At 40.1% G+C, this 15,387-nt stretch overlaps 1 protein-coding gene across 2 annotated transcripts in view; it reads right to left on the bottom strand.

Annotated features, from left to right (window-relative positions):
• The window catches only part of ARHGAP42 (Rho GTPase activating protein 42), a 298,470-nt gene extending 283,426 nt beyond the window's left edge, over positions 1 to 15,044 (bottom strand). For both annotated transcript variants that reach the window (XM_057552511.1, XM_007191210.2), the window contains exon 1: positions 14,342 to 15,044. In XM_057552511.1, coding sequence (XP_057408494.1) covers positions 14,342 to 14,495 — 154 coding nt within the window. In that variant the 5' untranslated portion in view covers positions 14,496 to 15,044. The remainder of the gene's footprint in view (positions 1 to 14,341) is intronic.
• Positions 15,045 to 15,387: the final 343 nt, after the last annotated feature.

The following is a 15,387-nucleotide window of genomic DNA, read 5'->3' as shown; positions in this document are numbered from 1 at the left end:
ATTAGACAATGGTGATAGTTGCACAACTCTGTAAACATAAAAAAAAACCAATGGATTGTACACTTTTTAAAAGGATGAATTTTATGGCAGTGAACTATACCTCAATAATGCTATTTAAAAAGTGAATGACATTTTTAAAAGAAGGCATTTCCATAAATTAAAATCAACACTTTGAAATGGCATCTGGAAAATAACACATGCAATGCTTTGTTACAAATAGGAAACAACATAAATTGTCTGTGCAATTACACTTTCCTAGCAACATCTCTTGTATTTGAGCCTAACATATTACTGTTACTGCTGAAGAGAAAATTCATTCTTTAATACACATATCAATTCCTTGAATAAGCCTGCTCTAATCAATCTCATTCTGGTAAATCTACATCCTATGCTACCGGCTTTTTCACTAAGATATTTATCTTCATATAGAAAGTTTTGGAATTGGTTTCAATATTAAATGGAGTGACAACCTGTGGATTTCTGCATCTCCAAACATTAGTTTGACACAACTTCCTACCTATAAGTTCAGTCATGTAATGGGCATTGACAAAAAATGTATCATATGTCCAGCTCCAGATCCCAAAGACCTGGTACTAACTCTTTCAGGGCTGACTTTCTAGAGAGAAAAACAGGCAAATAATCAAATCAGCATGGTGAACACCATGTTTTTTTACAAAATCACAAAATCTCTGATGTGGAAAAGTCCTTAAAAAGCTAGCTACACCATTCCATGGAAGCAATGGCTTACTCCCGCTGCAAGTTACGTGCATGGTACCAAGTAATGACACATGGCCCACATCCACAGCTCTCTCACATCAACATTAAATCCAGTGCTCTCTCAACATATATTGTACATCTGTCCTGGCAAGGTAAAGATTTTGCTTAGAAAAGCCCCCTCACATTCTTTTTTGAATAAAATATGGTGGCAGTTGTTGTTCATAACTTGGTCTCAACATTAGCTAGAAATGAGATAGATGAGAAAATTAGTATTTAATATCAAGTATCATACATTGTGCTAAGTACTTTACATGTGTTATCTTATTTAATGCTGCAAATATGCATATGAAATAAATATTACTTCCATATTATAGACAAGGAAAAGCACAAAAGAAGCCAAGTGACTTGCTCACAGCCATGTAGCTAATAAGTGACAGCACTGGGATTGAAAAGCATTGCTCTGATTCTGAAGCCCAGGCTCTTTCTACTACACCAGGTTGACTGCTGTTAACGTTAAATCTTCAATGAACCTACTTAACATTAAAATGTTCTAATGATTAAAGATTAAACATTATTAGCACTGCACCTGTGTGAATAACACTAAACTTAGCCGAAGACCAACCCCTCTGTTTCTTTAAACCAGATTTAATGTTCAGATTATTTGGATAAATTGGGATTACTTTAAATTAACATATGTTCTGACAGAAATGCAAAACAATCTCAAACAAGAAACAAGTCAGCCTAAACTGTAACTTAAGGACTTAAAGTGGGAAGAGTATCTTGCACCTGACATCTTGCTTCTCCTCTCTCCTCCCCTCATCAGCGGGTGTCACAAAACATCACGTTCAGCCAGTCACAAATACTCACTGAATTCTAGTTTCCATTAGAGCAGTCTGAGGCACCAAGGCAATAACGGGAGAAAAAAAAAACATGCATCCAACAGTTTAAACCTGACAAATCTGAAAGTTCTCACTCACTTGCTACTACTATCCCTTGTTCAGGCTTATTCAGGATCTCTATTTTCTTTCTTTATCCCCTGAGACTGGCCTTTTTCAGCCCTTGCTTTGCTTTCCAAACTGTCCCAAAAGTCCAGACTTCCTGTTCATCATTCCCTACTTGCCCCAGCCCCAGAGTAGAGCTTCCTTTAAGTTCACAGATCGCTTAAGAAAAAAAAATTGTTTAAATAATCTATTTTGTCTTTAGGGTACCATCTAGATATACTCTCCTGGCGATTCTGACAATTCAATCACACCACCTTTCCTGGATCAACCAGCTTACAGGTTCAATTCAATTTTCTCATTGAGCCAACTGAATTTCCTCTTCAATTCCTAATTCAATGTTCTTTTTTTCCCATAACTCCCTGCTCCCAGATCCTCCAGCAACACCCTACCAGTCTTATCATTTTCTTTTCTCACCAATAACCACTAGGATGATCTCACCACAAACATGACATTTACAAAACATCTGTGCAGCATAAGAAACACCTCAGAAAGCACTTTTCTAAGCCACTGTCTGCCTTCAATGCAGAAATCAATGTGGAAAAAAGATCTCTCATCTGCATTTTGGCCTGTTACATTACATGAAATTACCCAAGTATTTATTTCACTTCTGACAAGTGCAAGTTACGACCGTCACTTTTAACAACTTTTATAGACCGCTTGACCTAAGCCAGTAGAATCAAAGTATCAGCAGATACATCAATAAAGTCTCAAAATCTACACTGCCGGTTCAGGATTATCCCTAAATGGCAGCCCAATGCTTCCTGTTCCTTGGTTCCCAGATCATAATAGATAACTATTTATTTGTTTAAAAGTAAAAAGCTAAATCAAAACCATGCCACATCTCCTAATCACTTCCTACCAAAGAGACTTAATTTGGGGGACAAACAAACCCATGCTTTAACATTCTATTAATGCATTTCCATCTCAATCATCTTGTCTGTGGGGTACGATAATAACACTGACAAGAACCTGTTAAAGTTAAGCCTTGAAAAAAGCTGAAGTTATCTGGATTACAAAGATCCTGCCTAAAGCAAATGAAAATAATGTTACATTTTTAAATTATGTTATTATGCATTTTGTCCATTGGCCCACATGAAAACCCTACAACAAATATACAGCAAATGCAACTCCCATTTTTTATGAAAATAGGGTCTAGGACAAATGGCTTGTACCCATGCCACTAGTCAGTGGCAGCAGCAGGACTAAAATGAAGTTCTACCTCCTGATGCTATCTGCTGTCCCCTGGATTACCCAGTCCTACAAGTCAGCTCAACCAGGCCAGAGCAGTTACATTTGACGCCTGATGGGAGAAATATTAAAGAACAAACTTGCAGTCCCCATTCCCTGGCTCATTCACTCCACAGATAATGAAAATCCTCCTCCATATAATGTTCTTAGTAAAATGTAAACTGGTTCATGTTCACTATTACTGAGTATCCACAATGCACTCAGATTAGAATACAGATAACCTTGGCACCTAGAAGTTTATATTCAAAAGACTAAGTAAAATCTAATAAACAGAGACACACAGTGAGTACTCTCTGTGACTGCAGAGGCATAGACAGGAGTAAAACAGCTACAAGGCAAAGGACTGTCTTCGACTGCTGACAACACCACAAGCTAGTAGAAGCAAAAAAGATCCTCCCTTAGAGCCTTCAGAGGGAGCATGGTCCTGCCGACACCTTGACTTTGGATTTTGGCCTCCAGAACTGAGAGAATAAATTTCTGTCATTTTAAGCTACGAAAAAAAATTATTTCGTATCTACATACATACATATACACATACACACAGAGACACACACACTGAAGGAGTATTAAGGCAGGCAGAGAACATCACATTTAAGATATTGTGAGCACAGAATTGCAGGACTAACCAAATGTTAGGATCTGGGTGGAATGAAAAAAACACCAGCTTAAAAATGGGGTTTCATGATCAAGTGGGGTTTATTCCAGGAATGCAAGGATTCTTCAATATATGCAAATCAATCAACGTGATACACCATATTAACAAATTGAAGGAGAAAAATCATATGATCATCTCAATAGATGCAGAGAAAGCTTTCGACAAAATTCAACACCCATTTATGATAAAAGCCCTGCAGAAAGTAGGCATAGAGGAAACTTTCCTCAACATAATAAAGGCCATATATGACAAACCCACAGTCAACATTGTCCTCAATGGTGAAAAACTGAAACCATTTCCATTAAGATCAGGAACAAGACAAGGTTGTCCACTCTCACCACTATTATTCAACATAGTTTTGGAAGTGTTAGCCACAGCAATCAGAGAAGAGAAAGAAATAAAAGGAATCCAAATCAGAAAAGAAGAAGTAAAGCTGTCACTGTTTGCAGATGACATGATACTATACATAGAGAATCCTAAAGATGCTACCAGAAAACTCCTAGAGCTAATCAATGAATTTGGTAAAGTAGCAGGATACAAAATTAATGCACAGAAATTTCTTGCATTCCTATACACTAATGATGAAAAATCTGAAAGTGAAATTAAGAAAACACTCCCATTTACCATTGCAACAAAAAGAATAAAATATCTAGGAATAAACCTACCTAAGGAGACAAAAGACCTGTATGCAGAAAATTATAAGACACTGATGAAAGAAATTAAAGATGATACAAATAGATGGAGAGATATACCATGTTCTTGGATTGGAAGAATCAACATTGTGAAAATGACTCTACTACCCAAAGCAATCTACAGATTCAATGCAATCCTTATCAAACTACCACTGGCATTTTTCACAGAACTAGAACAAAAAATTTCACAATTTGTATGGAAACACAAAAGACCTCGAATAGCCAAAGCAATCTTGAGAACGAAAAATGGAGCTGGAGGAATCAGGCTCTCTGACTTCAGACTATATTACAAAGCTACAGTAATCAAGACAGTATGGTACTGGCACAAAAACAGAAACATAGATCAATGGAACAGGATAGAAAGCCCAGAGATAAACCCACGCACATATGGTCACCTTATCTTTGATAAAGGAGGAAAGCATATACAGTGGAGAAAAGACAGCCTCTTCCATAAGTGGTGCTGGGAAAACTGGACAGGTACATGTAAAAGTATGAAATTAGAACACTCCCTAACACCATACACAAAAATAAACTCAAAATGGATTAAAGACCTAAATGTAAGGCCAGACACTATCAAACTCTTAGAGGAAAACATAGGCAGAACACTCTATGACATAAATCACAGCAAGATCCTTTTTGACCCAGCTCCTAGAGAAATGGAAATAAAAACAAACATAAACAAATGGGACCTAATGAAACTTAAAAGCTTTTGCACAGCAAAGGAAACCATAAACAAGACCAAAAGACAACCCTCAGAATGGGAGAAAATATTTGCAAATGAGGCAACTGACAAAGGATTAATCTCCAAGATTTACAAGCAGCTCATGCAGCTCAATAACAAAAAAACAAACAACCCAATCCAAAAATGGGCAGAAGACCTAAATAGACATTTCTCCAAAGAAGACATACAGATTGCCAACAGACACATGAAAGAATGCTCAACATCATTAATCATTAGAGAAATGCAAATCAAAACTACAATGAGATATCATCTCACACTGGTCAGAATGGCCATCATCAAAAAATCTAGAACCAATAAATGCTGGAGAGGGTGTGGAGAAAAGGGAACACTCCTGCACTGTTGGTGGGAATGTAAATTGATACAGCCACTATGGAGAACAGTATGGAGGTTCCTTAAAAAACTAAAAATAGAACTACCATACGACCCAGCAATCCCACTACTGGGCATATACCCTGAGAAAACCATAATTCAAAAAGAGTCATGTACCAAATTGTTCATTGCAGCTCTATTTACAATAGCCAGGACATGGAAGCAATCTAAGTGTCCATCATCAGGTGAATGGATAAAGAAGATGTGGCACATATATACAATGGAATATTACTCAGCCATAAAAAGAAACGAAATGGAGTTATTTGTAGTGAGGTGGATGGAGTTAGAGTCTGTCGTACAGATTGAAGTAAGTCAGAAAGAGAAAAAGAAATACAGTATGCTAACACATATATATGGAATCTAAGGAAAAAAAAAAAAAGGTCATGAAGAACCTAGTGCAAGATGGGAATAAAGACACAGACCTACTAGAGAATGGACTTGAGGATATGGGGAGGGGGAAGGGTAAGATGTGACAGGGTAAGAGAGTGGCATGGACATATATACACTACCAAATGTAAAATAGATAGCTAGTGGGAAGCAGCCGAATAGCACAGGGAGATCAGCTCGGTGCTTTGTGACCACCTGGGGGGGGGGTGGGATAGGGAGGGTGGGAGGGAGGGAGATGCAAGAGGGAAGAGATATGGGAACATATGTATATGTATAACTGATTCACTTTGTTATAAAGCAGAAACTAACACACCATTGTAAAGCAATTATACTCCAATAAAGATGTTAAAAAAAAAAAAATGGGGTTTAAAAACTGGAGTAGAAGGACACTGGAAGCATTAGAAAGACTCAGCTGTTTCTCTCTAAGATGACCAGGTGGATGAGGATATAACTGAACAAATGAGAACACAAAGAGAACAAGCTGCAGGAAGAAGAACTTTGTCTTGACACGCTGAGTCTGAGGGGCCCGCAGCACATCCAGGTGGTGATAGGTAGCGGACTGGTGAAAATCAGACGCAGAGCTCAGGAAAAGGAAGTCAGAGCTGGAGCCCTGGCAGCAGATGTTATCACACAAGGAAAGCAAACAGTAAAAGGACTCAGAAGGAATTCTTGCACACTACCAACATTTAAGAGAAGGATAGAGGAAATAAGGAAGAGGGATTCAACAACAGTGCATACTGAGAAAAAGGGGCCATGATGCAGCTGGGATCCAAAGGAAGTAATAACGTTAAAAAAGGGTCATGTGAGGAAAACCAGGATTGCTATGCAGTCAGTACAAACCTGCGGAAGTCCCTTCCTATCATCTATGTTGACATCATTTTTTCAGGAGTACACAACTTTCTCAAATCTTCCCCAAATGGTGTACCCCTTAAAAATTCACACCTATTATCTCTTATGTTGACAATTTTTAATTGTCCCTCATATTTTCTGCAACCAACTTTTAAAACAGCTGGAATCTCTTATTCCTTTGATTCTCAGTGTCACATAATAATTTTTTCATAGACGGCACAAAAAGTCTGAAACAAGTTCCAAAACCACAATATTTTAATTGCTTTCACAGCTCATTTTGATCTGCTTCTCCTTGCTAATCTCTCCCACCACTCCTTTTGTATTTGTTTTGTTTTGGGCCATATCTTTCATTCAGACATTTTAAGGAATAAAAAATTAAATAAATGAAAAAGAGAAAATTCTCAAAGCAAAGTAAAATCAATTTACACAGTTTCCATTTGAAAGGGGATAAATACACTATACAGAATACTCATTTCACGTATCACAAACATGTATCAGTTTTCTAAATTAAGTCATCACTCTTCCTGTGTACTAAAGAGAGAACTGAAGCTGGGTCTTTCATTTGGATAAACTCCAGTATATGTGTACACATGAGGGAATACTTTTGGCATGTCTTTCATAAACTAGCAAGCAGTATGGCTTTTTAGATTTGCATGAGGAAATACAGAAATTCCACTACTGAGAAATGTGTCTGACTTCCAAATGAAAGGGGTCATTTTGTGTCTACCCACTTTTTCCCTGAATAAAGTCAAGGTTCAGGGAAAGTACTATCAATGTAGCAAGGTTATGTCAAATGTGCATTTCTTCCCAATATTTTCATACCGCCCAACATTGAGAATCATCCCAGGATGGTTCCTCATCCTTCACAATATACAAGATGCTCGCCATTATACCTGATAATCACCCAAATCAGATAAACCAACAACATAAAAAAGTCATGTTTTGGCATTTTAAAAATACTATTAGGCATAGAGACTTTTACCACAAAATCTAAAAATTGGAAGTGAAAAATCTGTAATACTTAATATAAAATAATCTACAAAGAGTTAACTATCAGTCTTATCCTAGCCTTTTCCCATCATGTTCCATGTAAAAATTACAATTAGACAAATTACTCTCAAATGAAAGATTCAAAATCCTAGAAAAGTAGGGCTTATTTTTTTCTTCTTTTATGCATACACTCCTCTGCAACGAAGGAAAAAGGTTGGAAAACCTGACAGATTATCAGCTACTGTACGGCACCTTACTATTCCACAGTTCACTTTTTCTAAAACAAATCACTTTCCTTACACAGACTATTGTACATGCGTGTTTTGCTGTAACACTTTCTTCAGCATTATAACTGGATTCTTGATTATAAAATCAGAAAACTGCAGATACGAACAATGGCATATTCTGATGAACCAAACATTCCGGTTAGCTGTAATCCTACAGAGAAGGCTCCACAGTACCAGAAATATCCAGGCCAAGTTTAAGTCCACCTGGCCAAAAACAAAACCATTAAAATAACCACATTTCCATCGTCTGTCCTGCTATCATCCTGCCCCAAGGGCCATTAAGATTAACAAATATTATGGAAGTCACTACACTTATACGAAACCCAGCCATGAAACTCAGAATATGGCAGCTGCAAAAGATGAAGCACAGATTCCTTGAACTAGAGAGCCAGGTGCTCGGCAACTGGTTTTCATTTTCAGGATGAAAGTCAGCAGGAAGCAGGTAGCAAGCCCTTGGTTGGTGAGGCCAGATCCACTTGAGATACACTCTGAGGAGGATTAGATGCTGGGCAGAGATTCAGCAGGCTGGAGGAAAAAGGAAGACTGGCAGAGCTGCAAACTGAACCGGGTGGGCAGCAGGTGCAGCCATGGGGAAGCTGGCACCTGCCAAGATGCTGAAATGAGCAGAAATGACCACCCAGACAAGACAGCGGGGATGGCTGGGGCCAGAACAGGTGGCAACCACAGCTCTGGCAAGAAACAATATTCAGGAAAGAGATTCAAGACTGAGTAACCCCCCTTCCTTCACCCTTTCTCATCTGTCCATAATAAACATTTCACTGGTGCATAATATTTACTGAATGCGGCTTAATAGCCTGAAAACTTTAATATTTCTCTTTATAAATCTAGAGAAAAGATTTGCCACTCTACGTATACATTACTTGAATAAAATTACACTTGGCACCACAGCAATACTGAATGTAAGCTTTATTATTTTTTTCTTATATAACTGGAGAAATGCTTCTTAAGCATCACCATGAACATGATTAACACTGTGCTCTAAGAAATGTTAATAACTGAAAGCATGTTTGTTAAAGCAGCTTTTCGGTGACTTCAATGTTTCGTGGTTACCTGAGTTTTCTGCGTGCTCAGAGTATCTTGATCATAACTGTCATAGGAAGCAGTATAAAAGGTGGTTATTGCTAAGCCATTCTCCTCCAAGAGACAGAAAACATGTTCTGTTCTCCCAGCAACCCACTCCTTTCTAACAGGACAACCCCTCAATTACTATCTGTGGAAAAAGGAAATCCAATGGAAATAAAGATACTGTTAAAGGGCACCAATTAAGCTCATGTAGACAATCAGAGAGAGGTAGACAGTAGTACTCAGCCGGCCCAATTTAATTCCACTTTGATGAGCGCCAAGGCTCCCATTTAAATTAACACAAGTCTAACTGCTCTTACTCATACATGTCTCTGAAGCAGAACCTTAAAGCACCACATTTCTAATCTACCAGTTCCTAAATTAATTACAGTTCATTTGAAAGATACAATTATTTCTGCTCATTTAACTCAAATTCTAATGAATAACTATAAGAACCAAATGAATAGTGGAAGTAATTACACATCTACACCTTTGACTAGGCTGCCCAGCTAAACAAGCAAAACAACATTAGTGGAATAAGCAACAGTGAAGTAGCTCTTGCAGGGTAAGCAAGAATCTACAGTGAGTTTTGGTAAACCAAATAAAACCTAGGTGCAAATTAAAATACCAAAAATAGCTTAAAACAATAGTAGTTCTCACTAAAAGCTGAAGGATGACCAAGGAAATAGTGCAATAACTACAGAAAGTCTTTCAAATTCCTTAAACTTGTCATTGCTCCTCCCTTTTATTTAACTCCTTCCCTGGGCCATCAAAAACTGGTAGCAAAGTGGACCCTGAACACACACAAAATAGAGACTGGCTTAAAGTGAAACACAGCAAATGGAAGGCAGGAGTACCTCACCCTTTCCAAGATAGTTCAATGTGGCCTTGGCATTTAGGGTTATCTTTCTTTCATACTAAACAACTACTTTATCCCCAGATCACAAGTGCACCACGACAGTATACTTCCAACTGAGGTCTGTGGCCACAGAGGGTAGACACCTTTAAGAAACTATGTGCTTCCCAAATGAACTTATCTATGAAACAGACTCACAGACACAGAGAACAGACTTGTGGTTGCCGGTGGGGGTGGGTATTAGGAGTTTGGGATTAGCAGATGCAAACTACTATATAGAGAATGAATAAACAGCAAGGTTCTACTGTATAGCACAGGGAACTATATTCAATATCTTGTGATAAAACATAATGGAAAAGAATATGAAAAAGAATGTATACGTATGACTGAATCACTTTGCTGTACAGCAGAAAGTAACATAAGGTTGCAAACCAACTATACTTGAATAAAATAAACTGTGTGCTTCCTCTTGCTAATGTCTTAATTAACTGCATATTCTACATCAATTTATGAGTGACCAACTTCTACCACTCAAATAGGTGCCCTTCTTATTTGTGTCATGGATCGCTAGTTTCAGGAACAACTGCTTTAAGAACAGAGGCAATACAACCAAGAAATAAAAGTTTGTGAGAGAGACAAGGCCATCATCAGGACAAGCTGATTTTGAGGAACTGTACTTTCAATCAGGAAAACAATGAGAAAATGAATCATCAACACACACAAGATATTATCAGCAGTCTTTATATGAGAGAAAATGTCATTTCAGCAAAATAACATCATCCATTGGTTAAATGTAGTTTAAAAGTTTTGAATTGGTTTCACAGTATTATTTATATTTAATGTGTAAACTGATTTGCTTTTAAGATTGCATGAATAAGCATAAGAATTATAGTTTCATGCAGGTATATTTTTAACTATCATAATTAATACAATTATATTAGAGTCAACTAACTTTTTTTTTCTTTGAAAGAAGTCCAGCCATACAAGGTTGAGAAACACTCTCCTAAAGGCAGAGGAAATACCTGGCCAATTCCACCTTAAGGAGATGAGAGGAAGTGGGCAGTGATAAGAAAGGAGGGATGGCCAAGATGCTGCTGGGCAGGTGGGAGGAAAGAATGTCGACATGCTTAGGCTCTCTCCACCCAATCAATTCAATCAATTCGATTCAATGAGTAAAATTCCATTTCTGCCTTCTTTTCCCCCCTCTTTTTCTCTTCTTTTCTTGGCAGGGAGGGTCTGTCTATTCTTATAAAGACAAAGCTGTACTCAACGATGGTTCTTTGAATTCAAAAGTATAAAAAGAGAAAGTAAAGGGGGGAATTATATGAGAAAGCCATTTTGAAATGTTTCTTTGGATATAATCTATAAAAGGAGAAAATTAATAAGCAAAACTAGCCTATAATTTCACAACCCAAATTTTAAGACTGGCACCTGTTAAAGGAACAAAGTTCATAGAGTAACATTTGATAAAAAGGGTGGAGACTGTGAGTCATACAGCATGAACTAGAACCCAATTCACCTGTATCATATATTCTCAAATACCACTCACCAAATGTCTATATGGCATGTAACAAAACGAACAAATAATCCTAGTGGTAAGATTTTTATAGATGCTCCCTCATTTTACAGGAAAGGTAGGACCCAGAGATTAAGTTATTTGCTAATTATCACAGAGCATTTGACAGCACCAGAACTTAAACTCAGGTCTACATTAAGTCACTGTGTTAACTCACTTAGTTAACTGTCATCCATTTTCTCAGAGTGGATATGAATGTGAAATGCAATAAGTCATCTTAAAAATATGGTAAGTATCTTACATATATTATTTAAAATTCAAAGTTATTGTTATTTAAAATTATTTAAAATTTTAAAATTTAAAATTCCAAGTCAAGGTCCTCATTTATAAGGATCCTTCAAAATACTCTACTAAAGAAATGCACATCCTGAACAAAAGATTAAGGAGCATATGTGACTCCTACTGGAACAGTAAAGCATGTATTACCCAAGAGAGCATGCCAAGACTTTCACCAGAAAAGTTATTAACTAGGTTGGAAATAATATAAGATGCTTAGAAATGCACTGATGATTGCCAGCTCAGGAAAGTCTTATTAAGAAACCATTAACTATGAATGAAAATGACAGCTAAGTGCTACAAATAAATCTGAAATGGATAATGGATACACTTATTGAAACAGCATGTACGGAGAAAGGAAAGGCATAGTTTAAGGTCAGGGAAAGTGAAGGCTTCCTAGGGCAGACAGGAAAAACAGTCAGAAGGGGCAGGACTGGGGGAAGGAGGGCTCCTTGGTGGATCTCTGGGATAGAATTAAGCTGGCTTCAAGTCCTTTAGAGACACTCCGATCCTCCTACAGGAGCAGCTCCAGAGGCAGCCTAGCCTCAGAGCATCCTCCCCAAGGGACAGAAGGTCACTTGGTGGGAAAAAAGCAGCACCATCACGTGACTTCAAGGGTTTCTCAGCTCCAGATCTTTCCCATTTGGAACCTAATGTTGGGAATTCGTTTAACAAGGAATAAAACGTTTTCTTTCTACTACAAGAGAAGTAATCATCGAGTGTTAGTTAACATAATGTACTCTCATCACAAACCTAAGAATCCTAGAAAGACAGGTTGTATATTTAAGCGTACAAGTTCAAGTTCATGAGGCAGGGTCTGTATGTTCAAGGAACTTACACTCTCCAGACTTCTTCACTTATGAATGGAAGAACAAACCTATAAAGATGGGAATCACCTGATTTTTGCAAGGTTAGATTCAATCACAGTAAAGTTCGTAATATTACTAGTAAAACGATGCACATTTCAGAGGTTTTATCACAGCTATGTGTTTTCAACTTTTGAAGCAACAGAACTGATCTCCAGCAGAGCGAGAGGAAAATGTCATTTGTAGACCATATGGTAGCTCCAGCAAGAGTCAGCCTGGCATTCAACACTGAGATGGGGAAACTCTTTTTGAAAAGGCATCATGCTCCCTAAGATGCAGAGGCTAGTCCAGAGACCTCAAGTGGGATTTGCAAATCAGAAGGAAGGAGAGTTCATATTTGTGTATACATAAGATGGACAGAACTGCAGATAAACTAGTAGAGTTTCCACAGATCAGTAAACACTATCATTATCAGTAGCCTCAAATTCAGAAATTAAGTGAATGTAGACATAGAACATTACTTCCTTTACCCTGGTTAAGTAACACAAGTGATAAGTAGATGTTTTCACATTTGGGATGGTAAAATAAAAAGCATTTGGGAGCACACTAATTTCAAGACATTTTGCTAAGATTCAACCTTAGTACGAATACATACTTCCAAATAGAGATCAGATGCTAACGTTGTCTTAGTTTCAGGCACATGCACATCTCCATCATGTTGTTACTGACCTTGCACTTGACATATCAATGATGCTTCCCCTACCTATGTCCTGGGAATTGCTAGATGGATCACCCTAAGGCCTCTCTCCACCTTAACAAAAATATCTGGCTCACCTATGAGAGGTCAGAATTTCCAGGGGTTCGTTTCAGAGGCTTTCAGAAACCTCTATTAAAGTGCAAATAGGTCCTGGGGAAGGTAACAAAACAAATTAAGCCTTATCATTTAGTCAGTCAATTCTATGTAAGAGAAACTCTAGAGTTTATTTTACTAAGACTCTCGTAGGTCCTAGTAATTGAAAATGAAGATCCAGGGGACGCAGGAAGTACAGAAAATCTGAACAGGAGGTGTGTGGGAAAGGAGGTGGGAGAATCTCCTAAAGGCAGTCTTTACTTTCTGTAGATCATCAGAAGTTCTGATTGGTCTTTAGCCACTGACCGCTCATCCCCAGTGACTGGACCAACACCAGTTACAATGCAAACCAAAAATTAAGACGCACAAAAATCTTGTAAAGAGATAAGATCCACTGGTGCCGCTCTGTCTTCATCTTACTAAATCGCAAAGCTACAAATCTATATATGTTTTTAAAAGGCCAATTCAATGACTGATTGTGCCCAATGAAAAGCCACTGAGGTACAGAAGAAATTAATTATTTTCTTTGAATATCACTAAAACTAGCTTCATTTTTATCCTTAAGATAAACTCTCGAATCCCTCCTTAAGGACTTTTGTTTTTAAGTGTTCAAACTAGGCACAGTGAAGTTACAAAAAAGACCAATAGTCCCCAACATTTTTCCAGGAGCGTTATACAAAAAGATGACTTTGAACAACGTTCCTCAGGATACACTCCGGGGTCTAGTAGAGAGAAACCTTTCCCTTCTCTGTAGACTTGGGAGTAAATAAGTCAAGAACACCTACGAACAAACTTTGTTGGTCACCAGCAGGGGAGCTCTTCAGCTTTTGTCCCCAAACCCATTCAAACAAAAGAAGCTTCTCTTCCTCCAACCCACCCCTCAGACCCACACCCTGGTGGGGGGGACTCTCCAGATCGCCGCGCCCTCTCCACCCATTCCCCGCCGGGGAAACTTACTCCTCAGCGCCCCGATGAGCAGAGAGCCGTCCTTAATGAGCTCTTTGATGAACTTGTTGGTTCGCTCCAGCTCAATCTCGTGACACTGCAGGCGCTCCCTGAAATCCGGGCTGTCCAAGTAGGAGTCGCTGAACTCCAGAGTCGGCAGCCCCATGGCACAGGCACTGCCAGCGGCCGCCGAGGACACGTCCGGGCCGGCGGTCAGGGCGGGGACAGCCGGCGACCGCGGCCGGCTCCGGGGACGCGCGATCGCAGGGAACTAGCCGGCACGCAAGGGGACGCGCAGGGGAAACGGGTCCCGCGCGCCGCGCCGCCTGCGCGGGGCTCCGCGGCGCGCGGACGCCTCCGGGCTCAGGCTTCTTCCCCGGAGGCGAGGCGAGCGCACACACGGGAGGCGGGCCGAGGCGCGGGTCCGCTCAGGTCGTTGTCACCCGGACGCATCGTCGCCGGGAGCGCGGAGGCCGCGGAGGCTCAGGGCCGCGGCCGGAGCAGGAAAGTTCTCTCGCGGCGCGCAGACACTTCCGGCAGCTCCGCTCTCCTGCTCCCTTGACAGTTGTTTGCGCTAAGAGTCAGAAGCGCCCAGCCGCCCCTCCGGCCGGGCCGGGGAAACCCTCCCCCTCGCTGGACGCAGGCTCAGAGCGCTCGCAGACCCTGCCGGGCTCGGAGACCCTCCTCCCGCCGCGGCGCTCCCAGCCCGCGCCGCCCCGCCCCTCCTGCCGTTTACCCTCCTGCCCCCGCCCGCCCGCACTTAGCTCCCGGGCTCCGCGCAGTTGCCGCGCGACAGCGCTCCTGCCTGCGCCCGGAGGTTAACTCTGCCCCTCCTGGGCGGCCGTTCCCCCTAGCCCGCGGTGACACTTCGGGGTCCGCCACCCCACAAAATGATCTCCAACTCCCAACATGCCTCCCTACCCCTGCCTCACCATCCACTCCCTGGAATTCTCTGGGAGAGAAGCCAACGTTAACTTTCTCTAAAGTTTGAAGCCTGGTTGGAAGATGCTACTTTCGAGCGTTAGTTTAGATTTTGCTTCGCGAGTCCGCACTGAATG

This window comes from Balaenoptera acutorostrata, chromosome 9 (assembly GCF_949987535.1).
Source record: "Balaenoptera acutorostrata chromosome 9, mBalAcu1.1, whole genome shotgun sequence".
In the NCBI taxonomy this organism is placed as follows: Eukaryota; Metazoa; Chordata; class Mammalia; order Artiodactyla; family Balaenopteridae; genus Balaenoptera; species Balaenoptera acutorostrata.
Note: the sequence above shows the minus strand (reverse complement) of the source record. Positions and strands in the feature narration are given on the sequence as shown.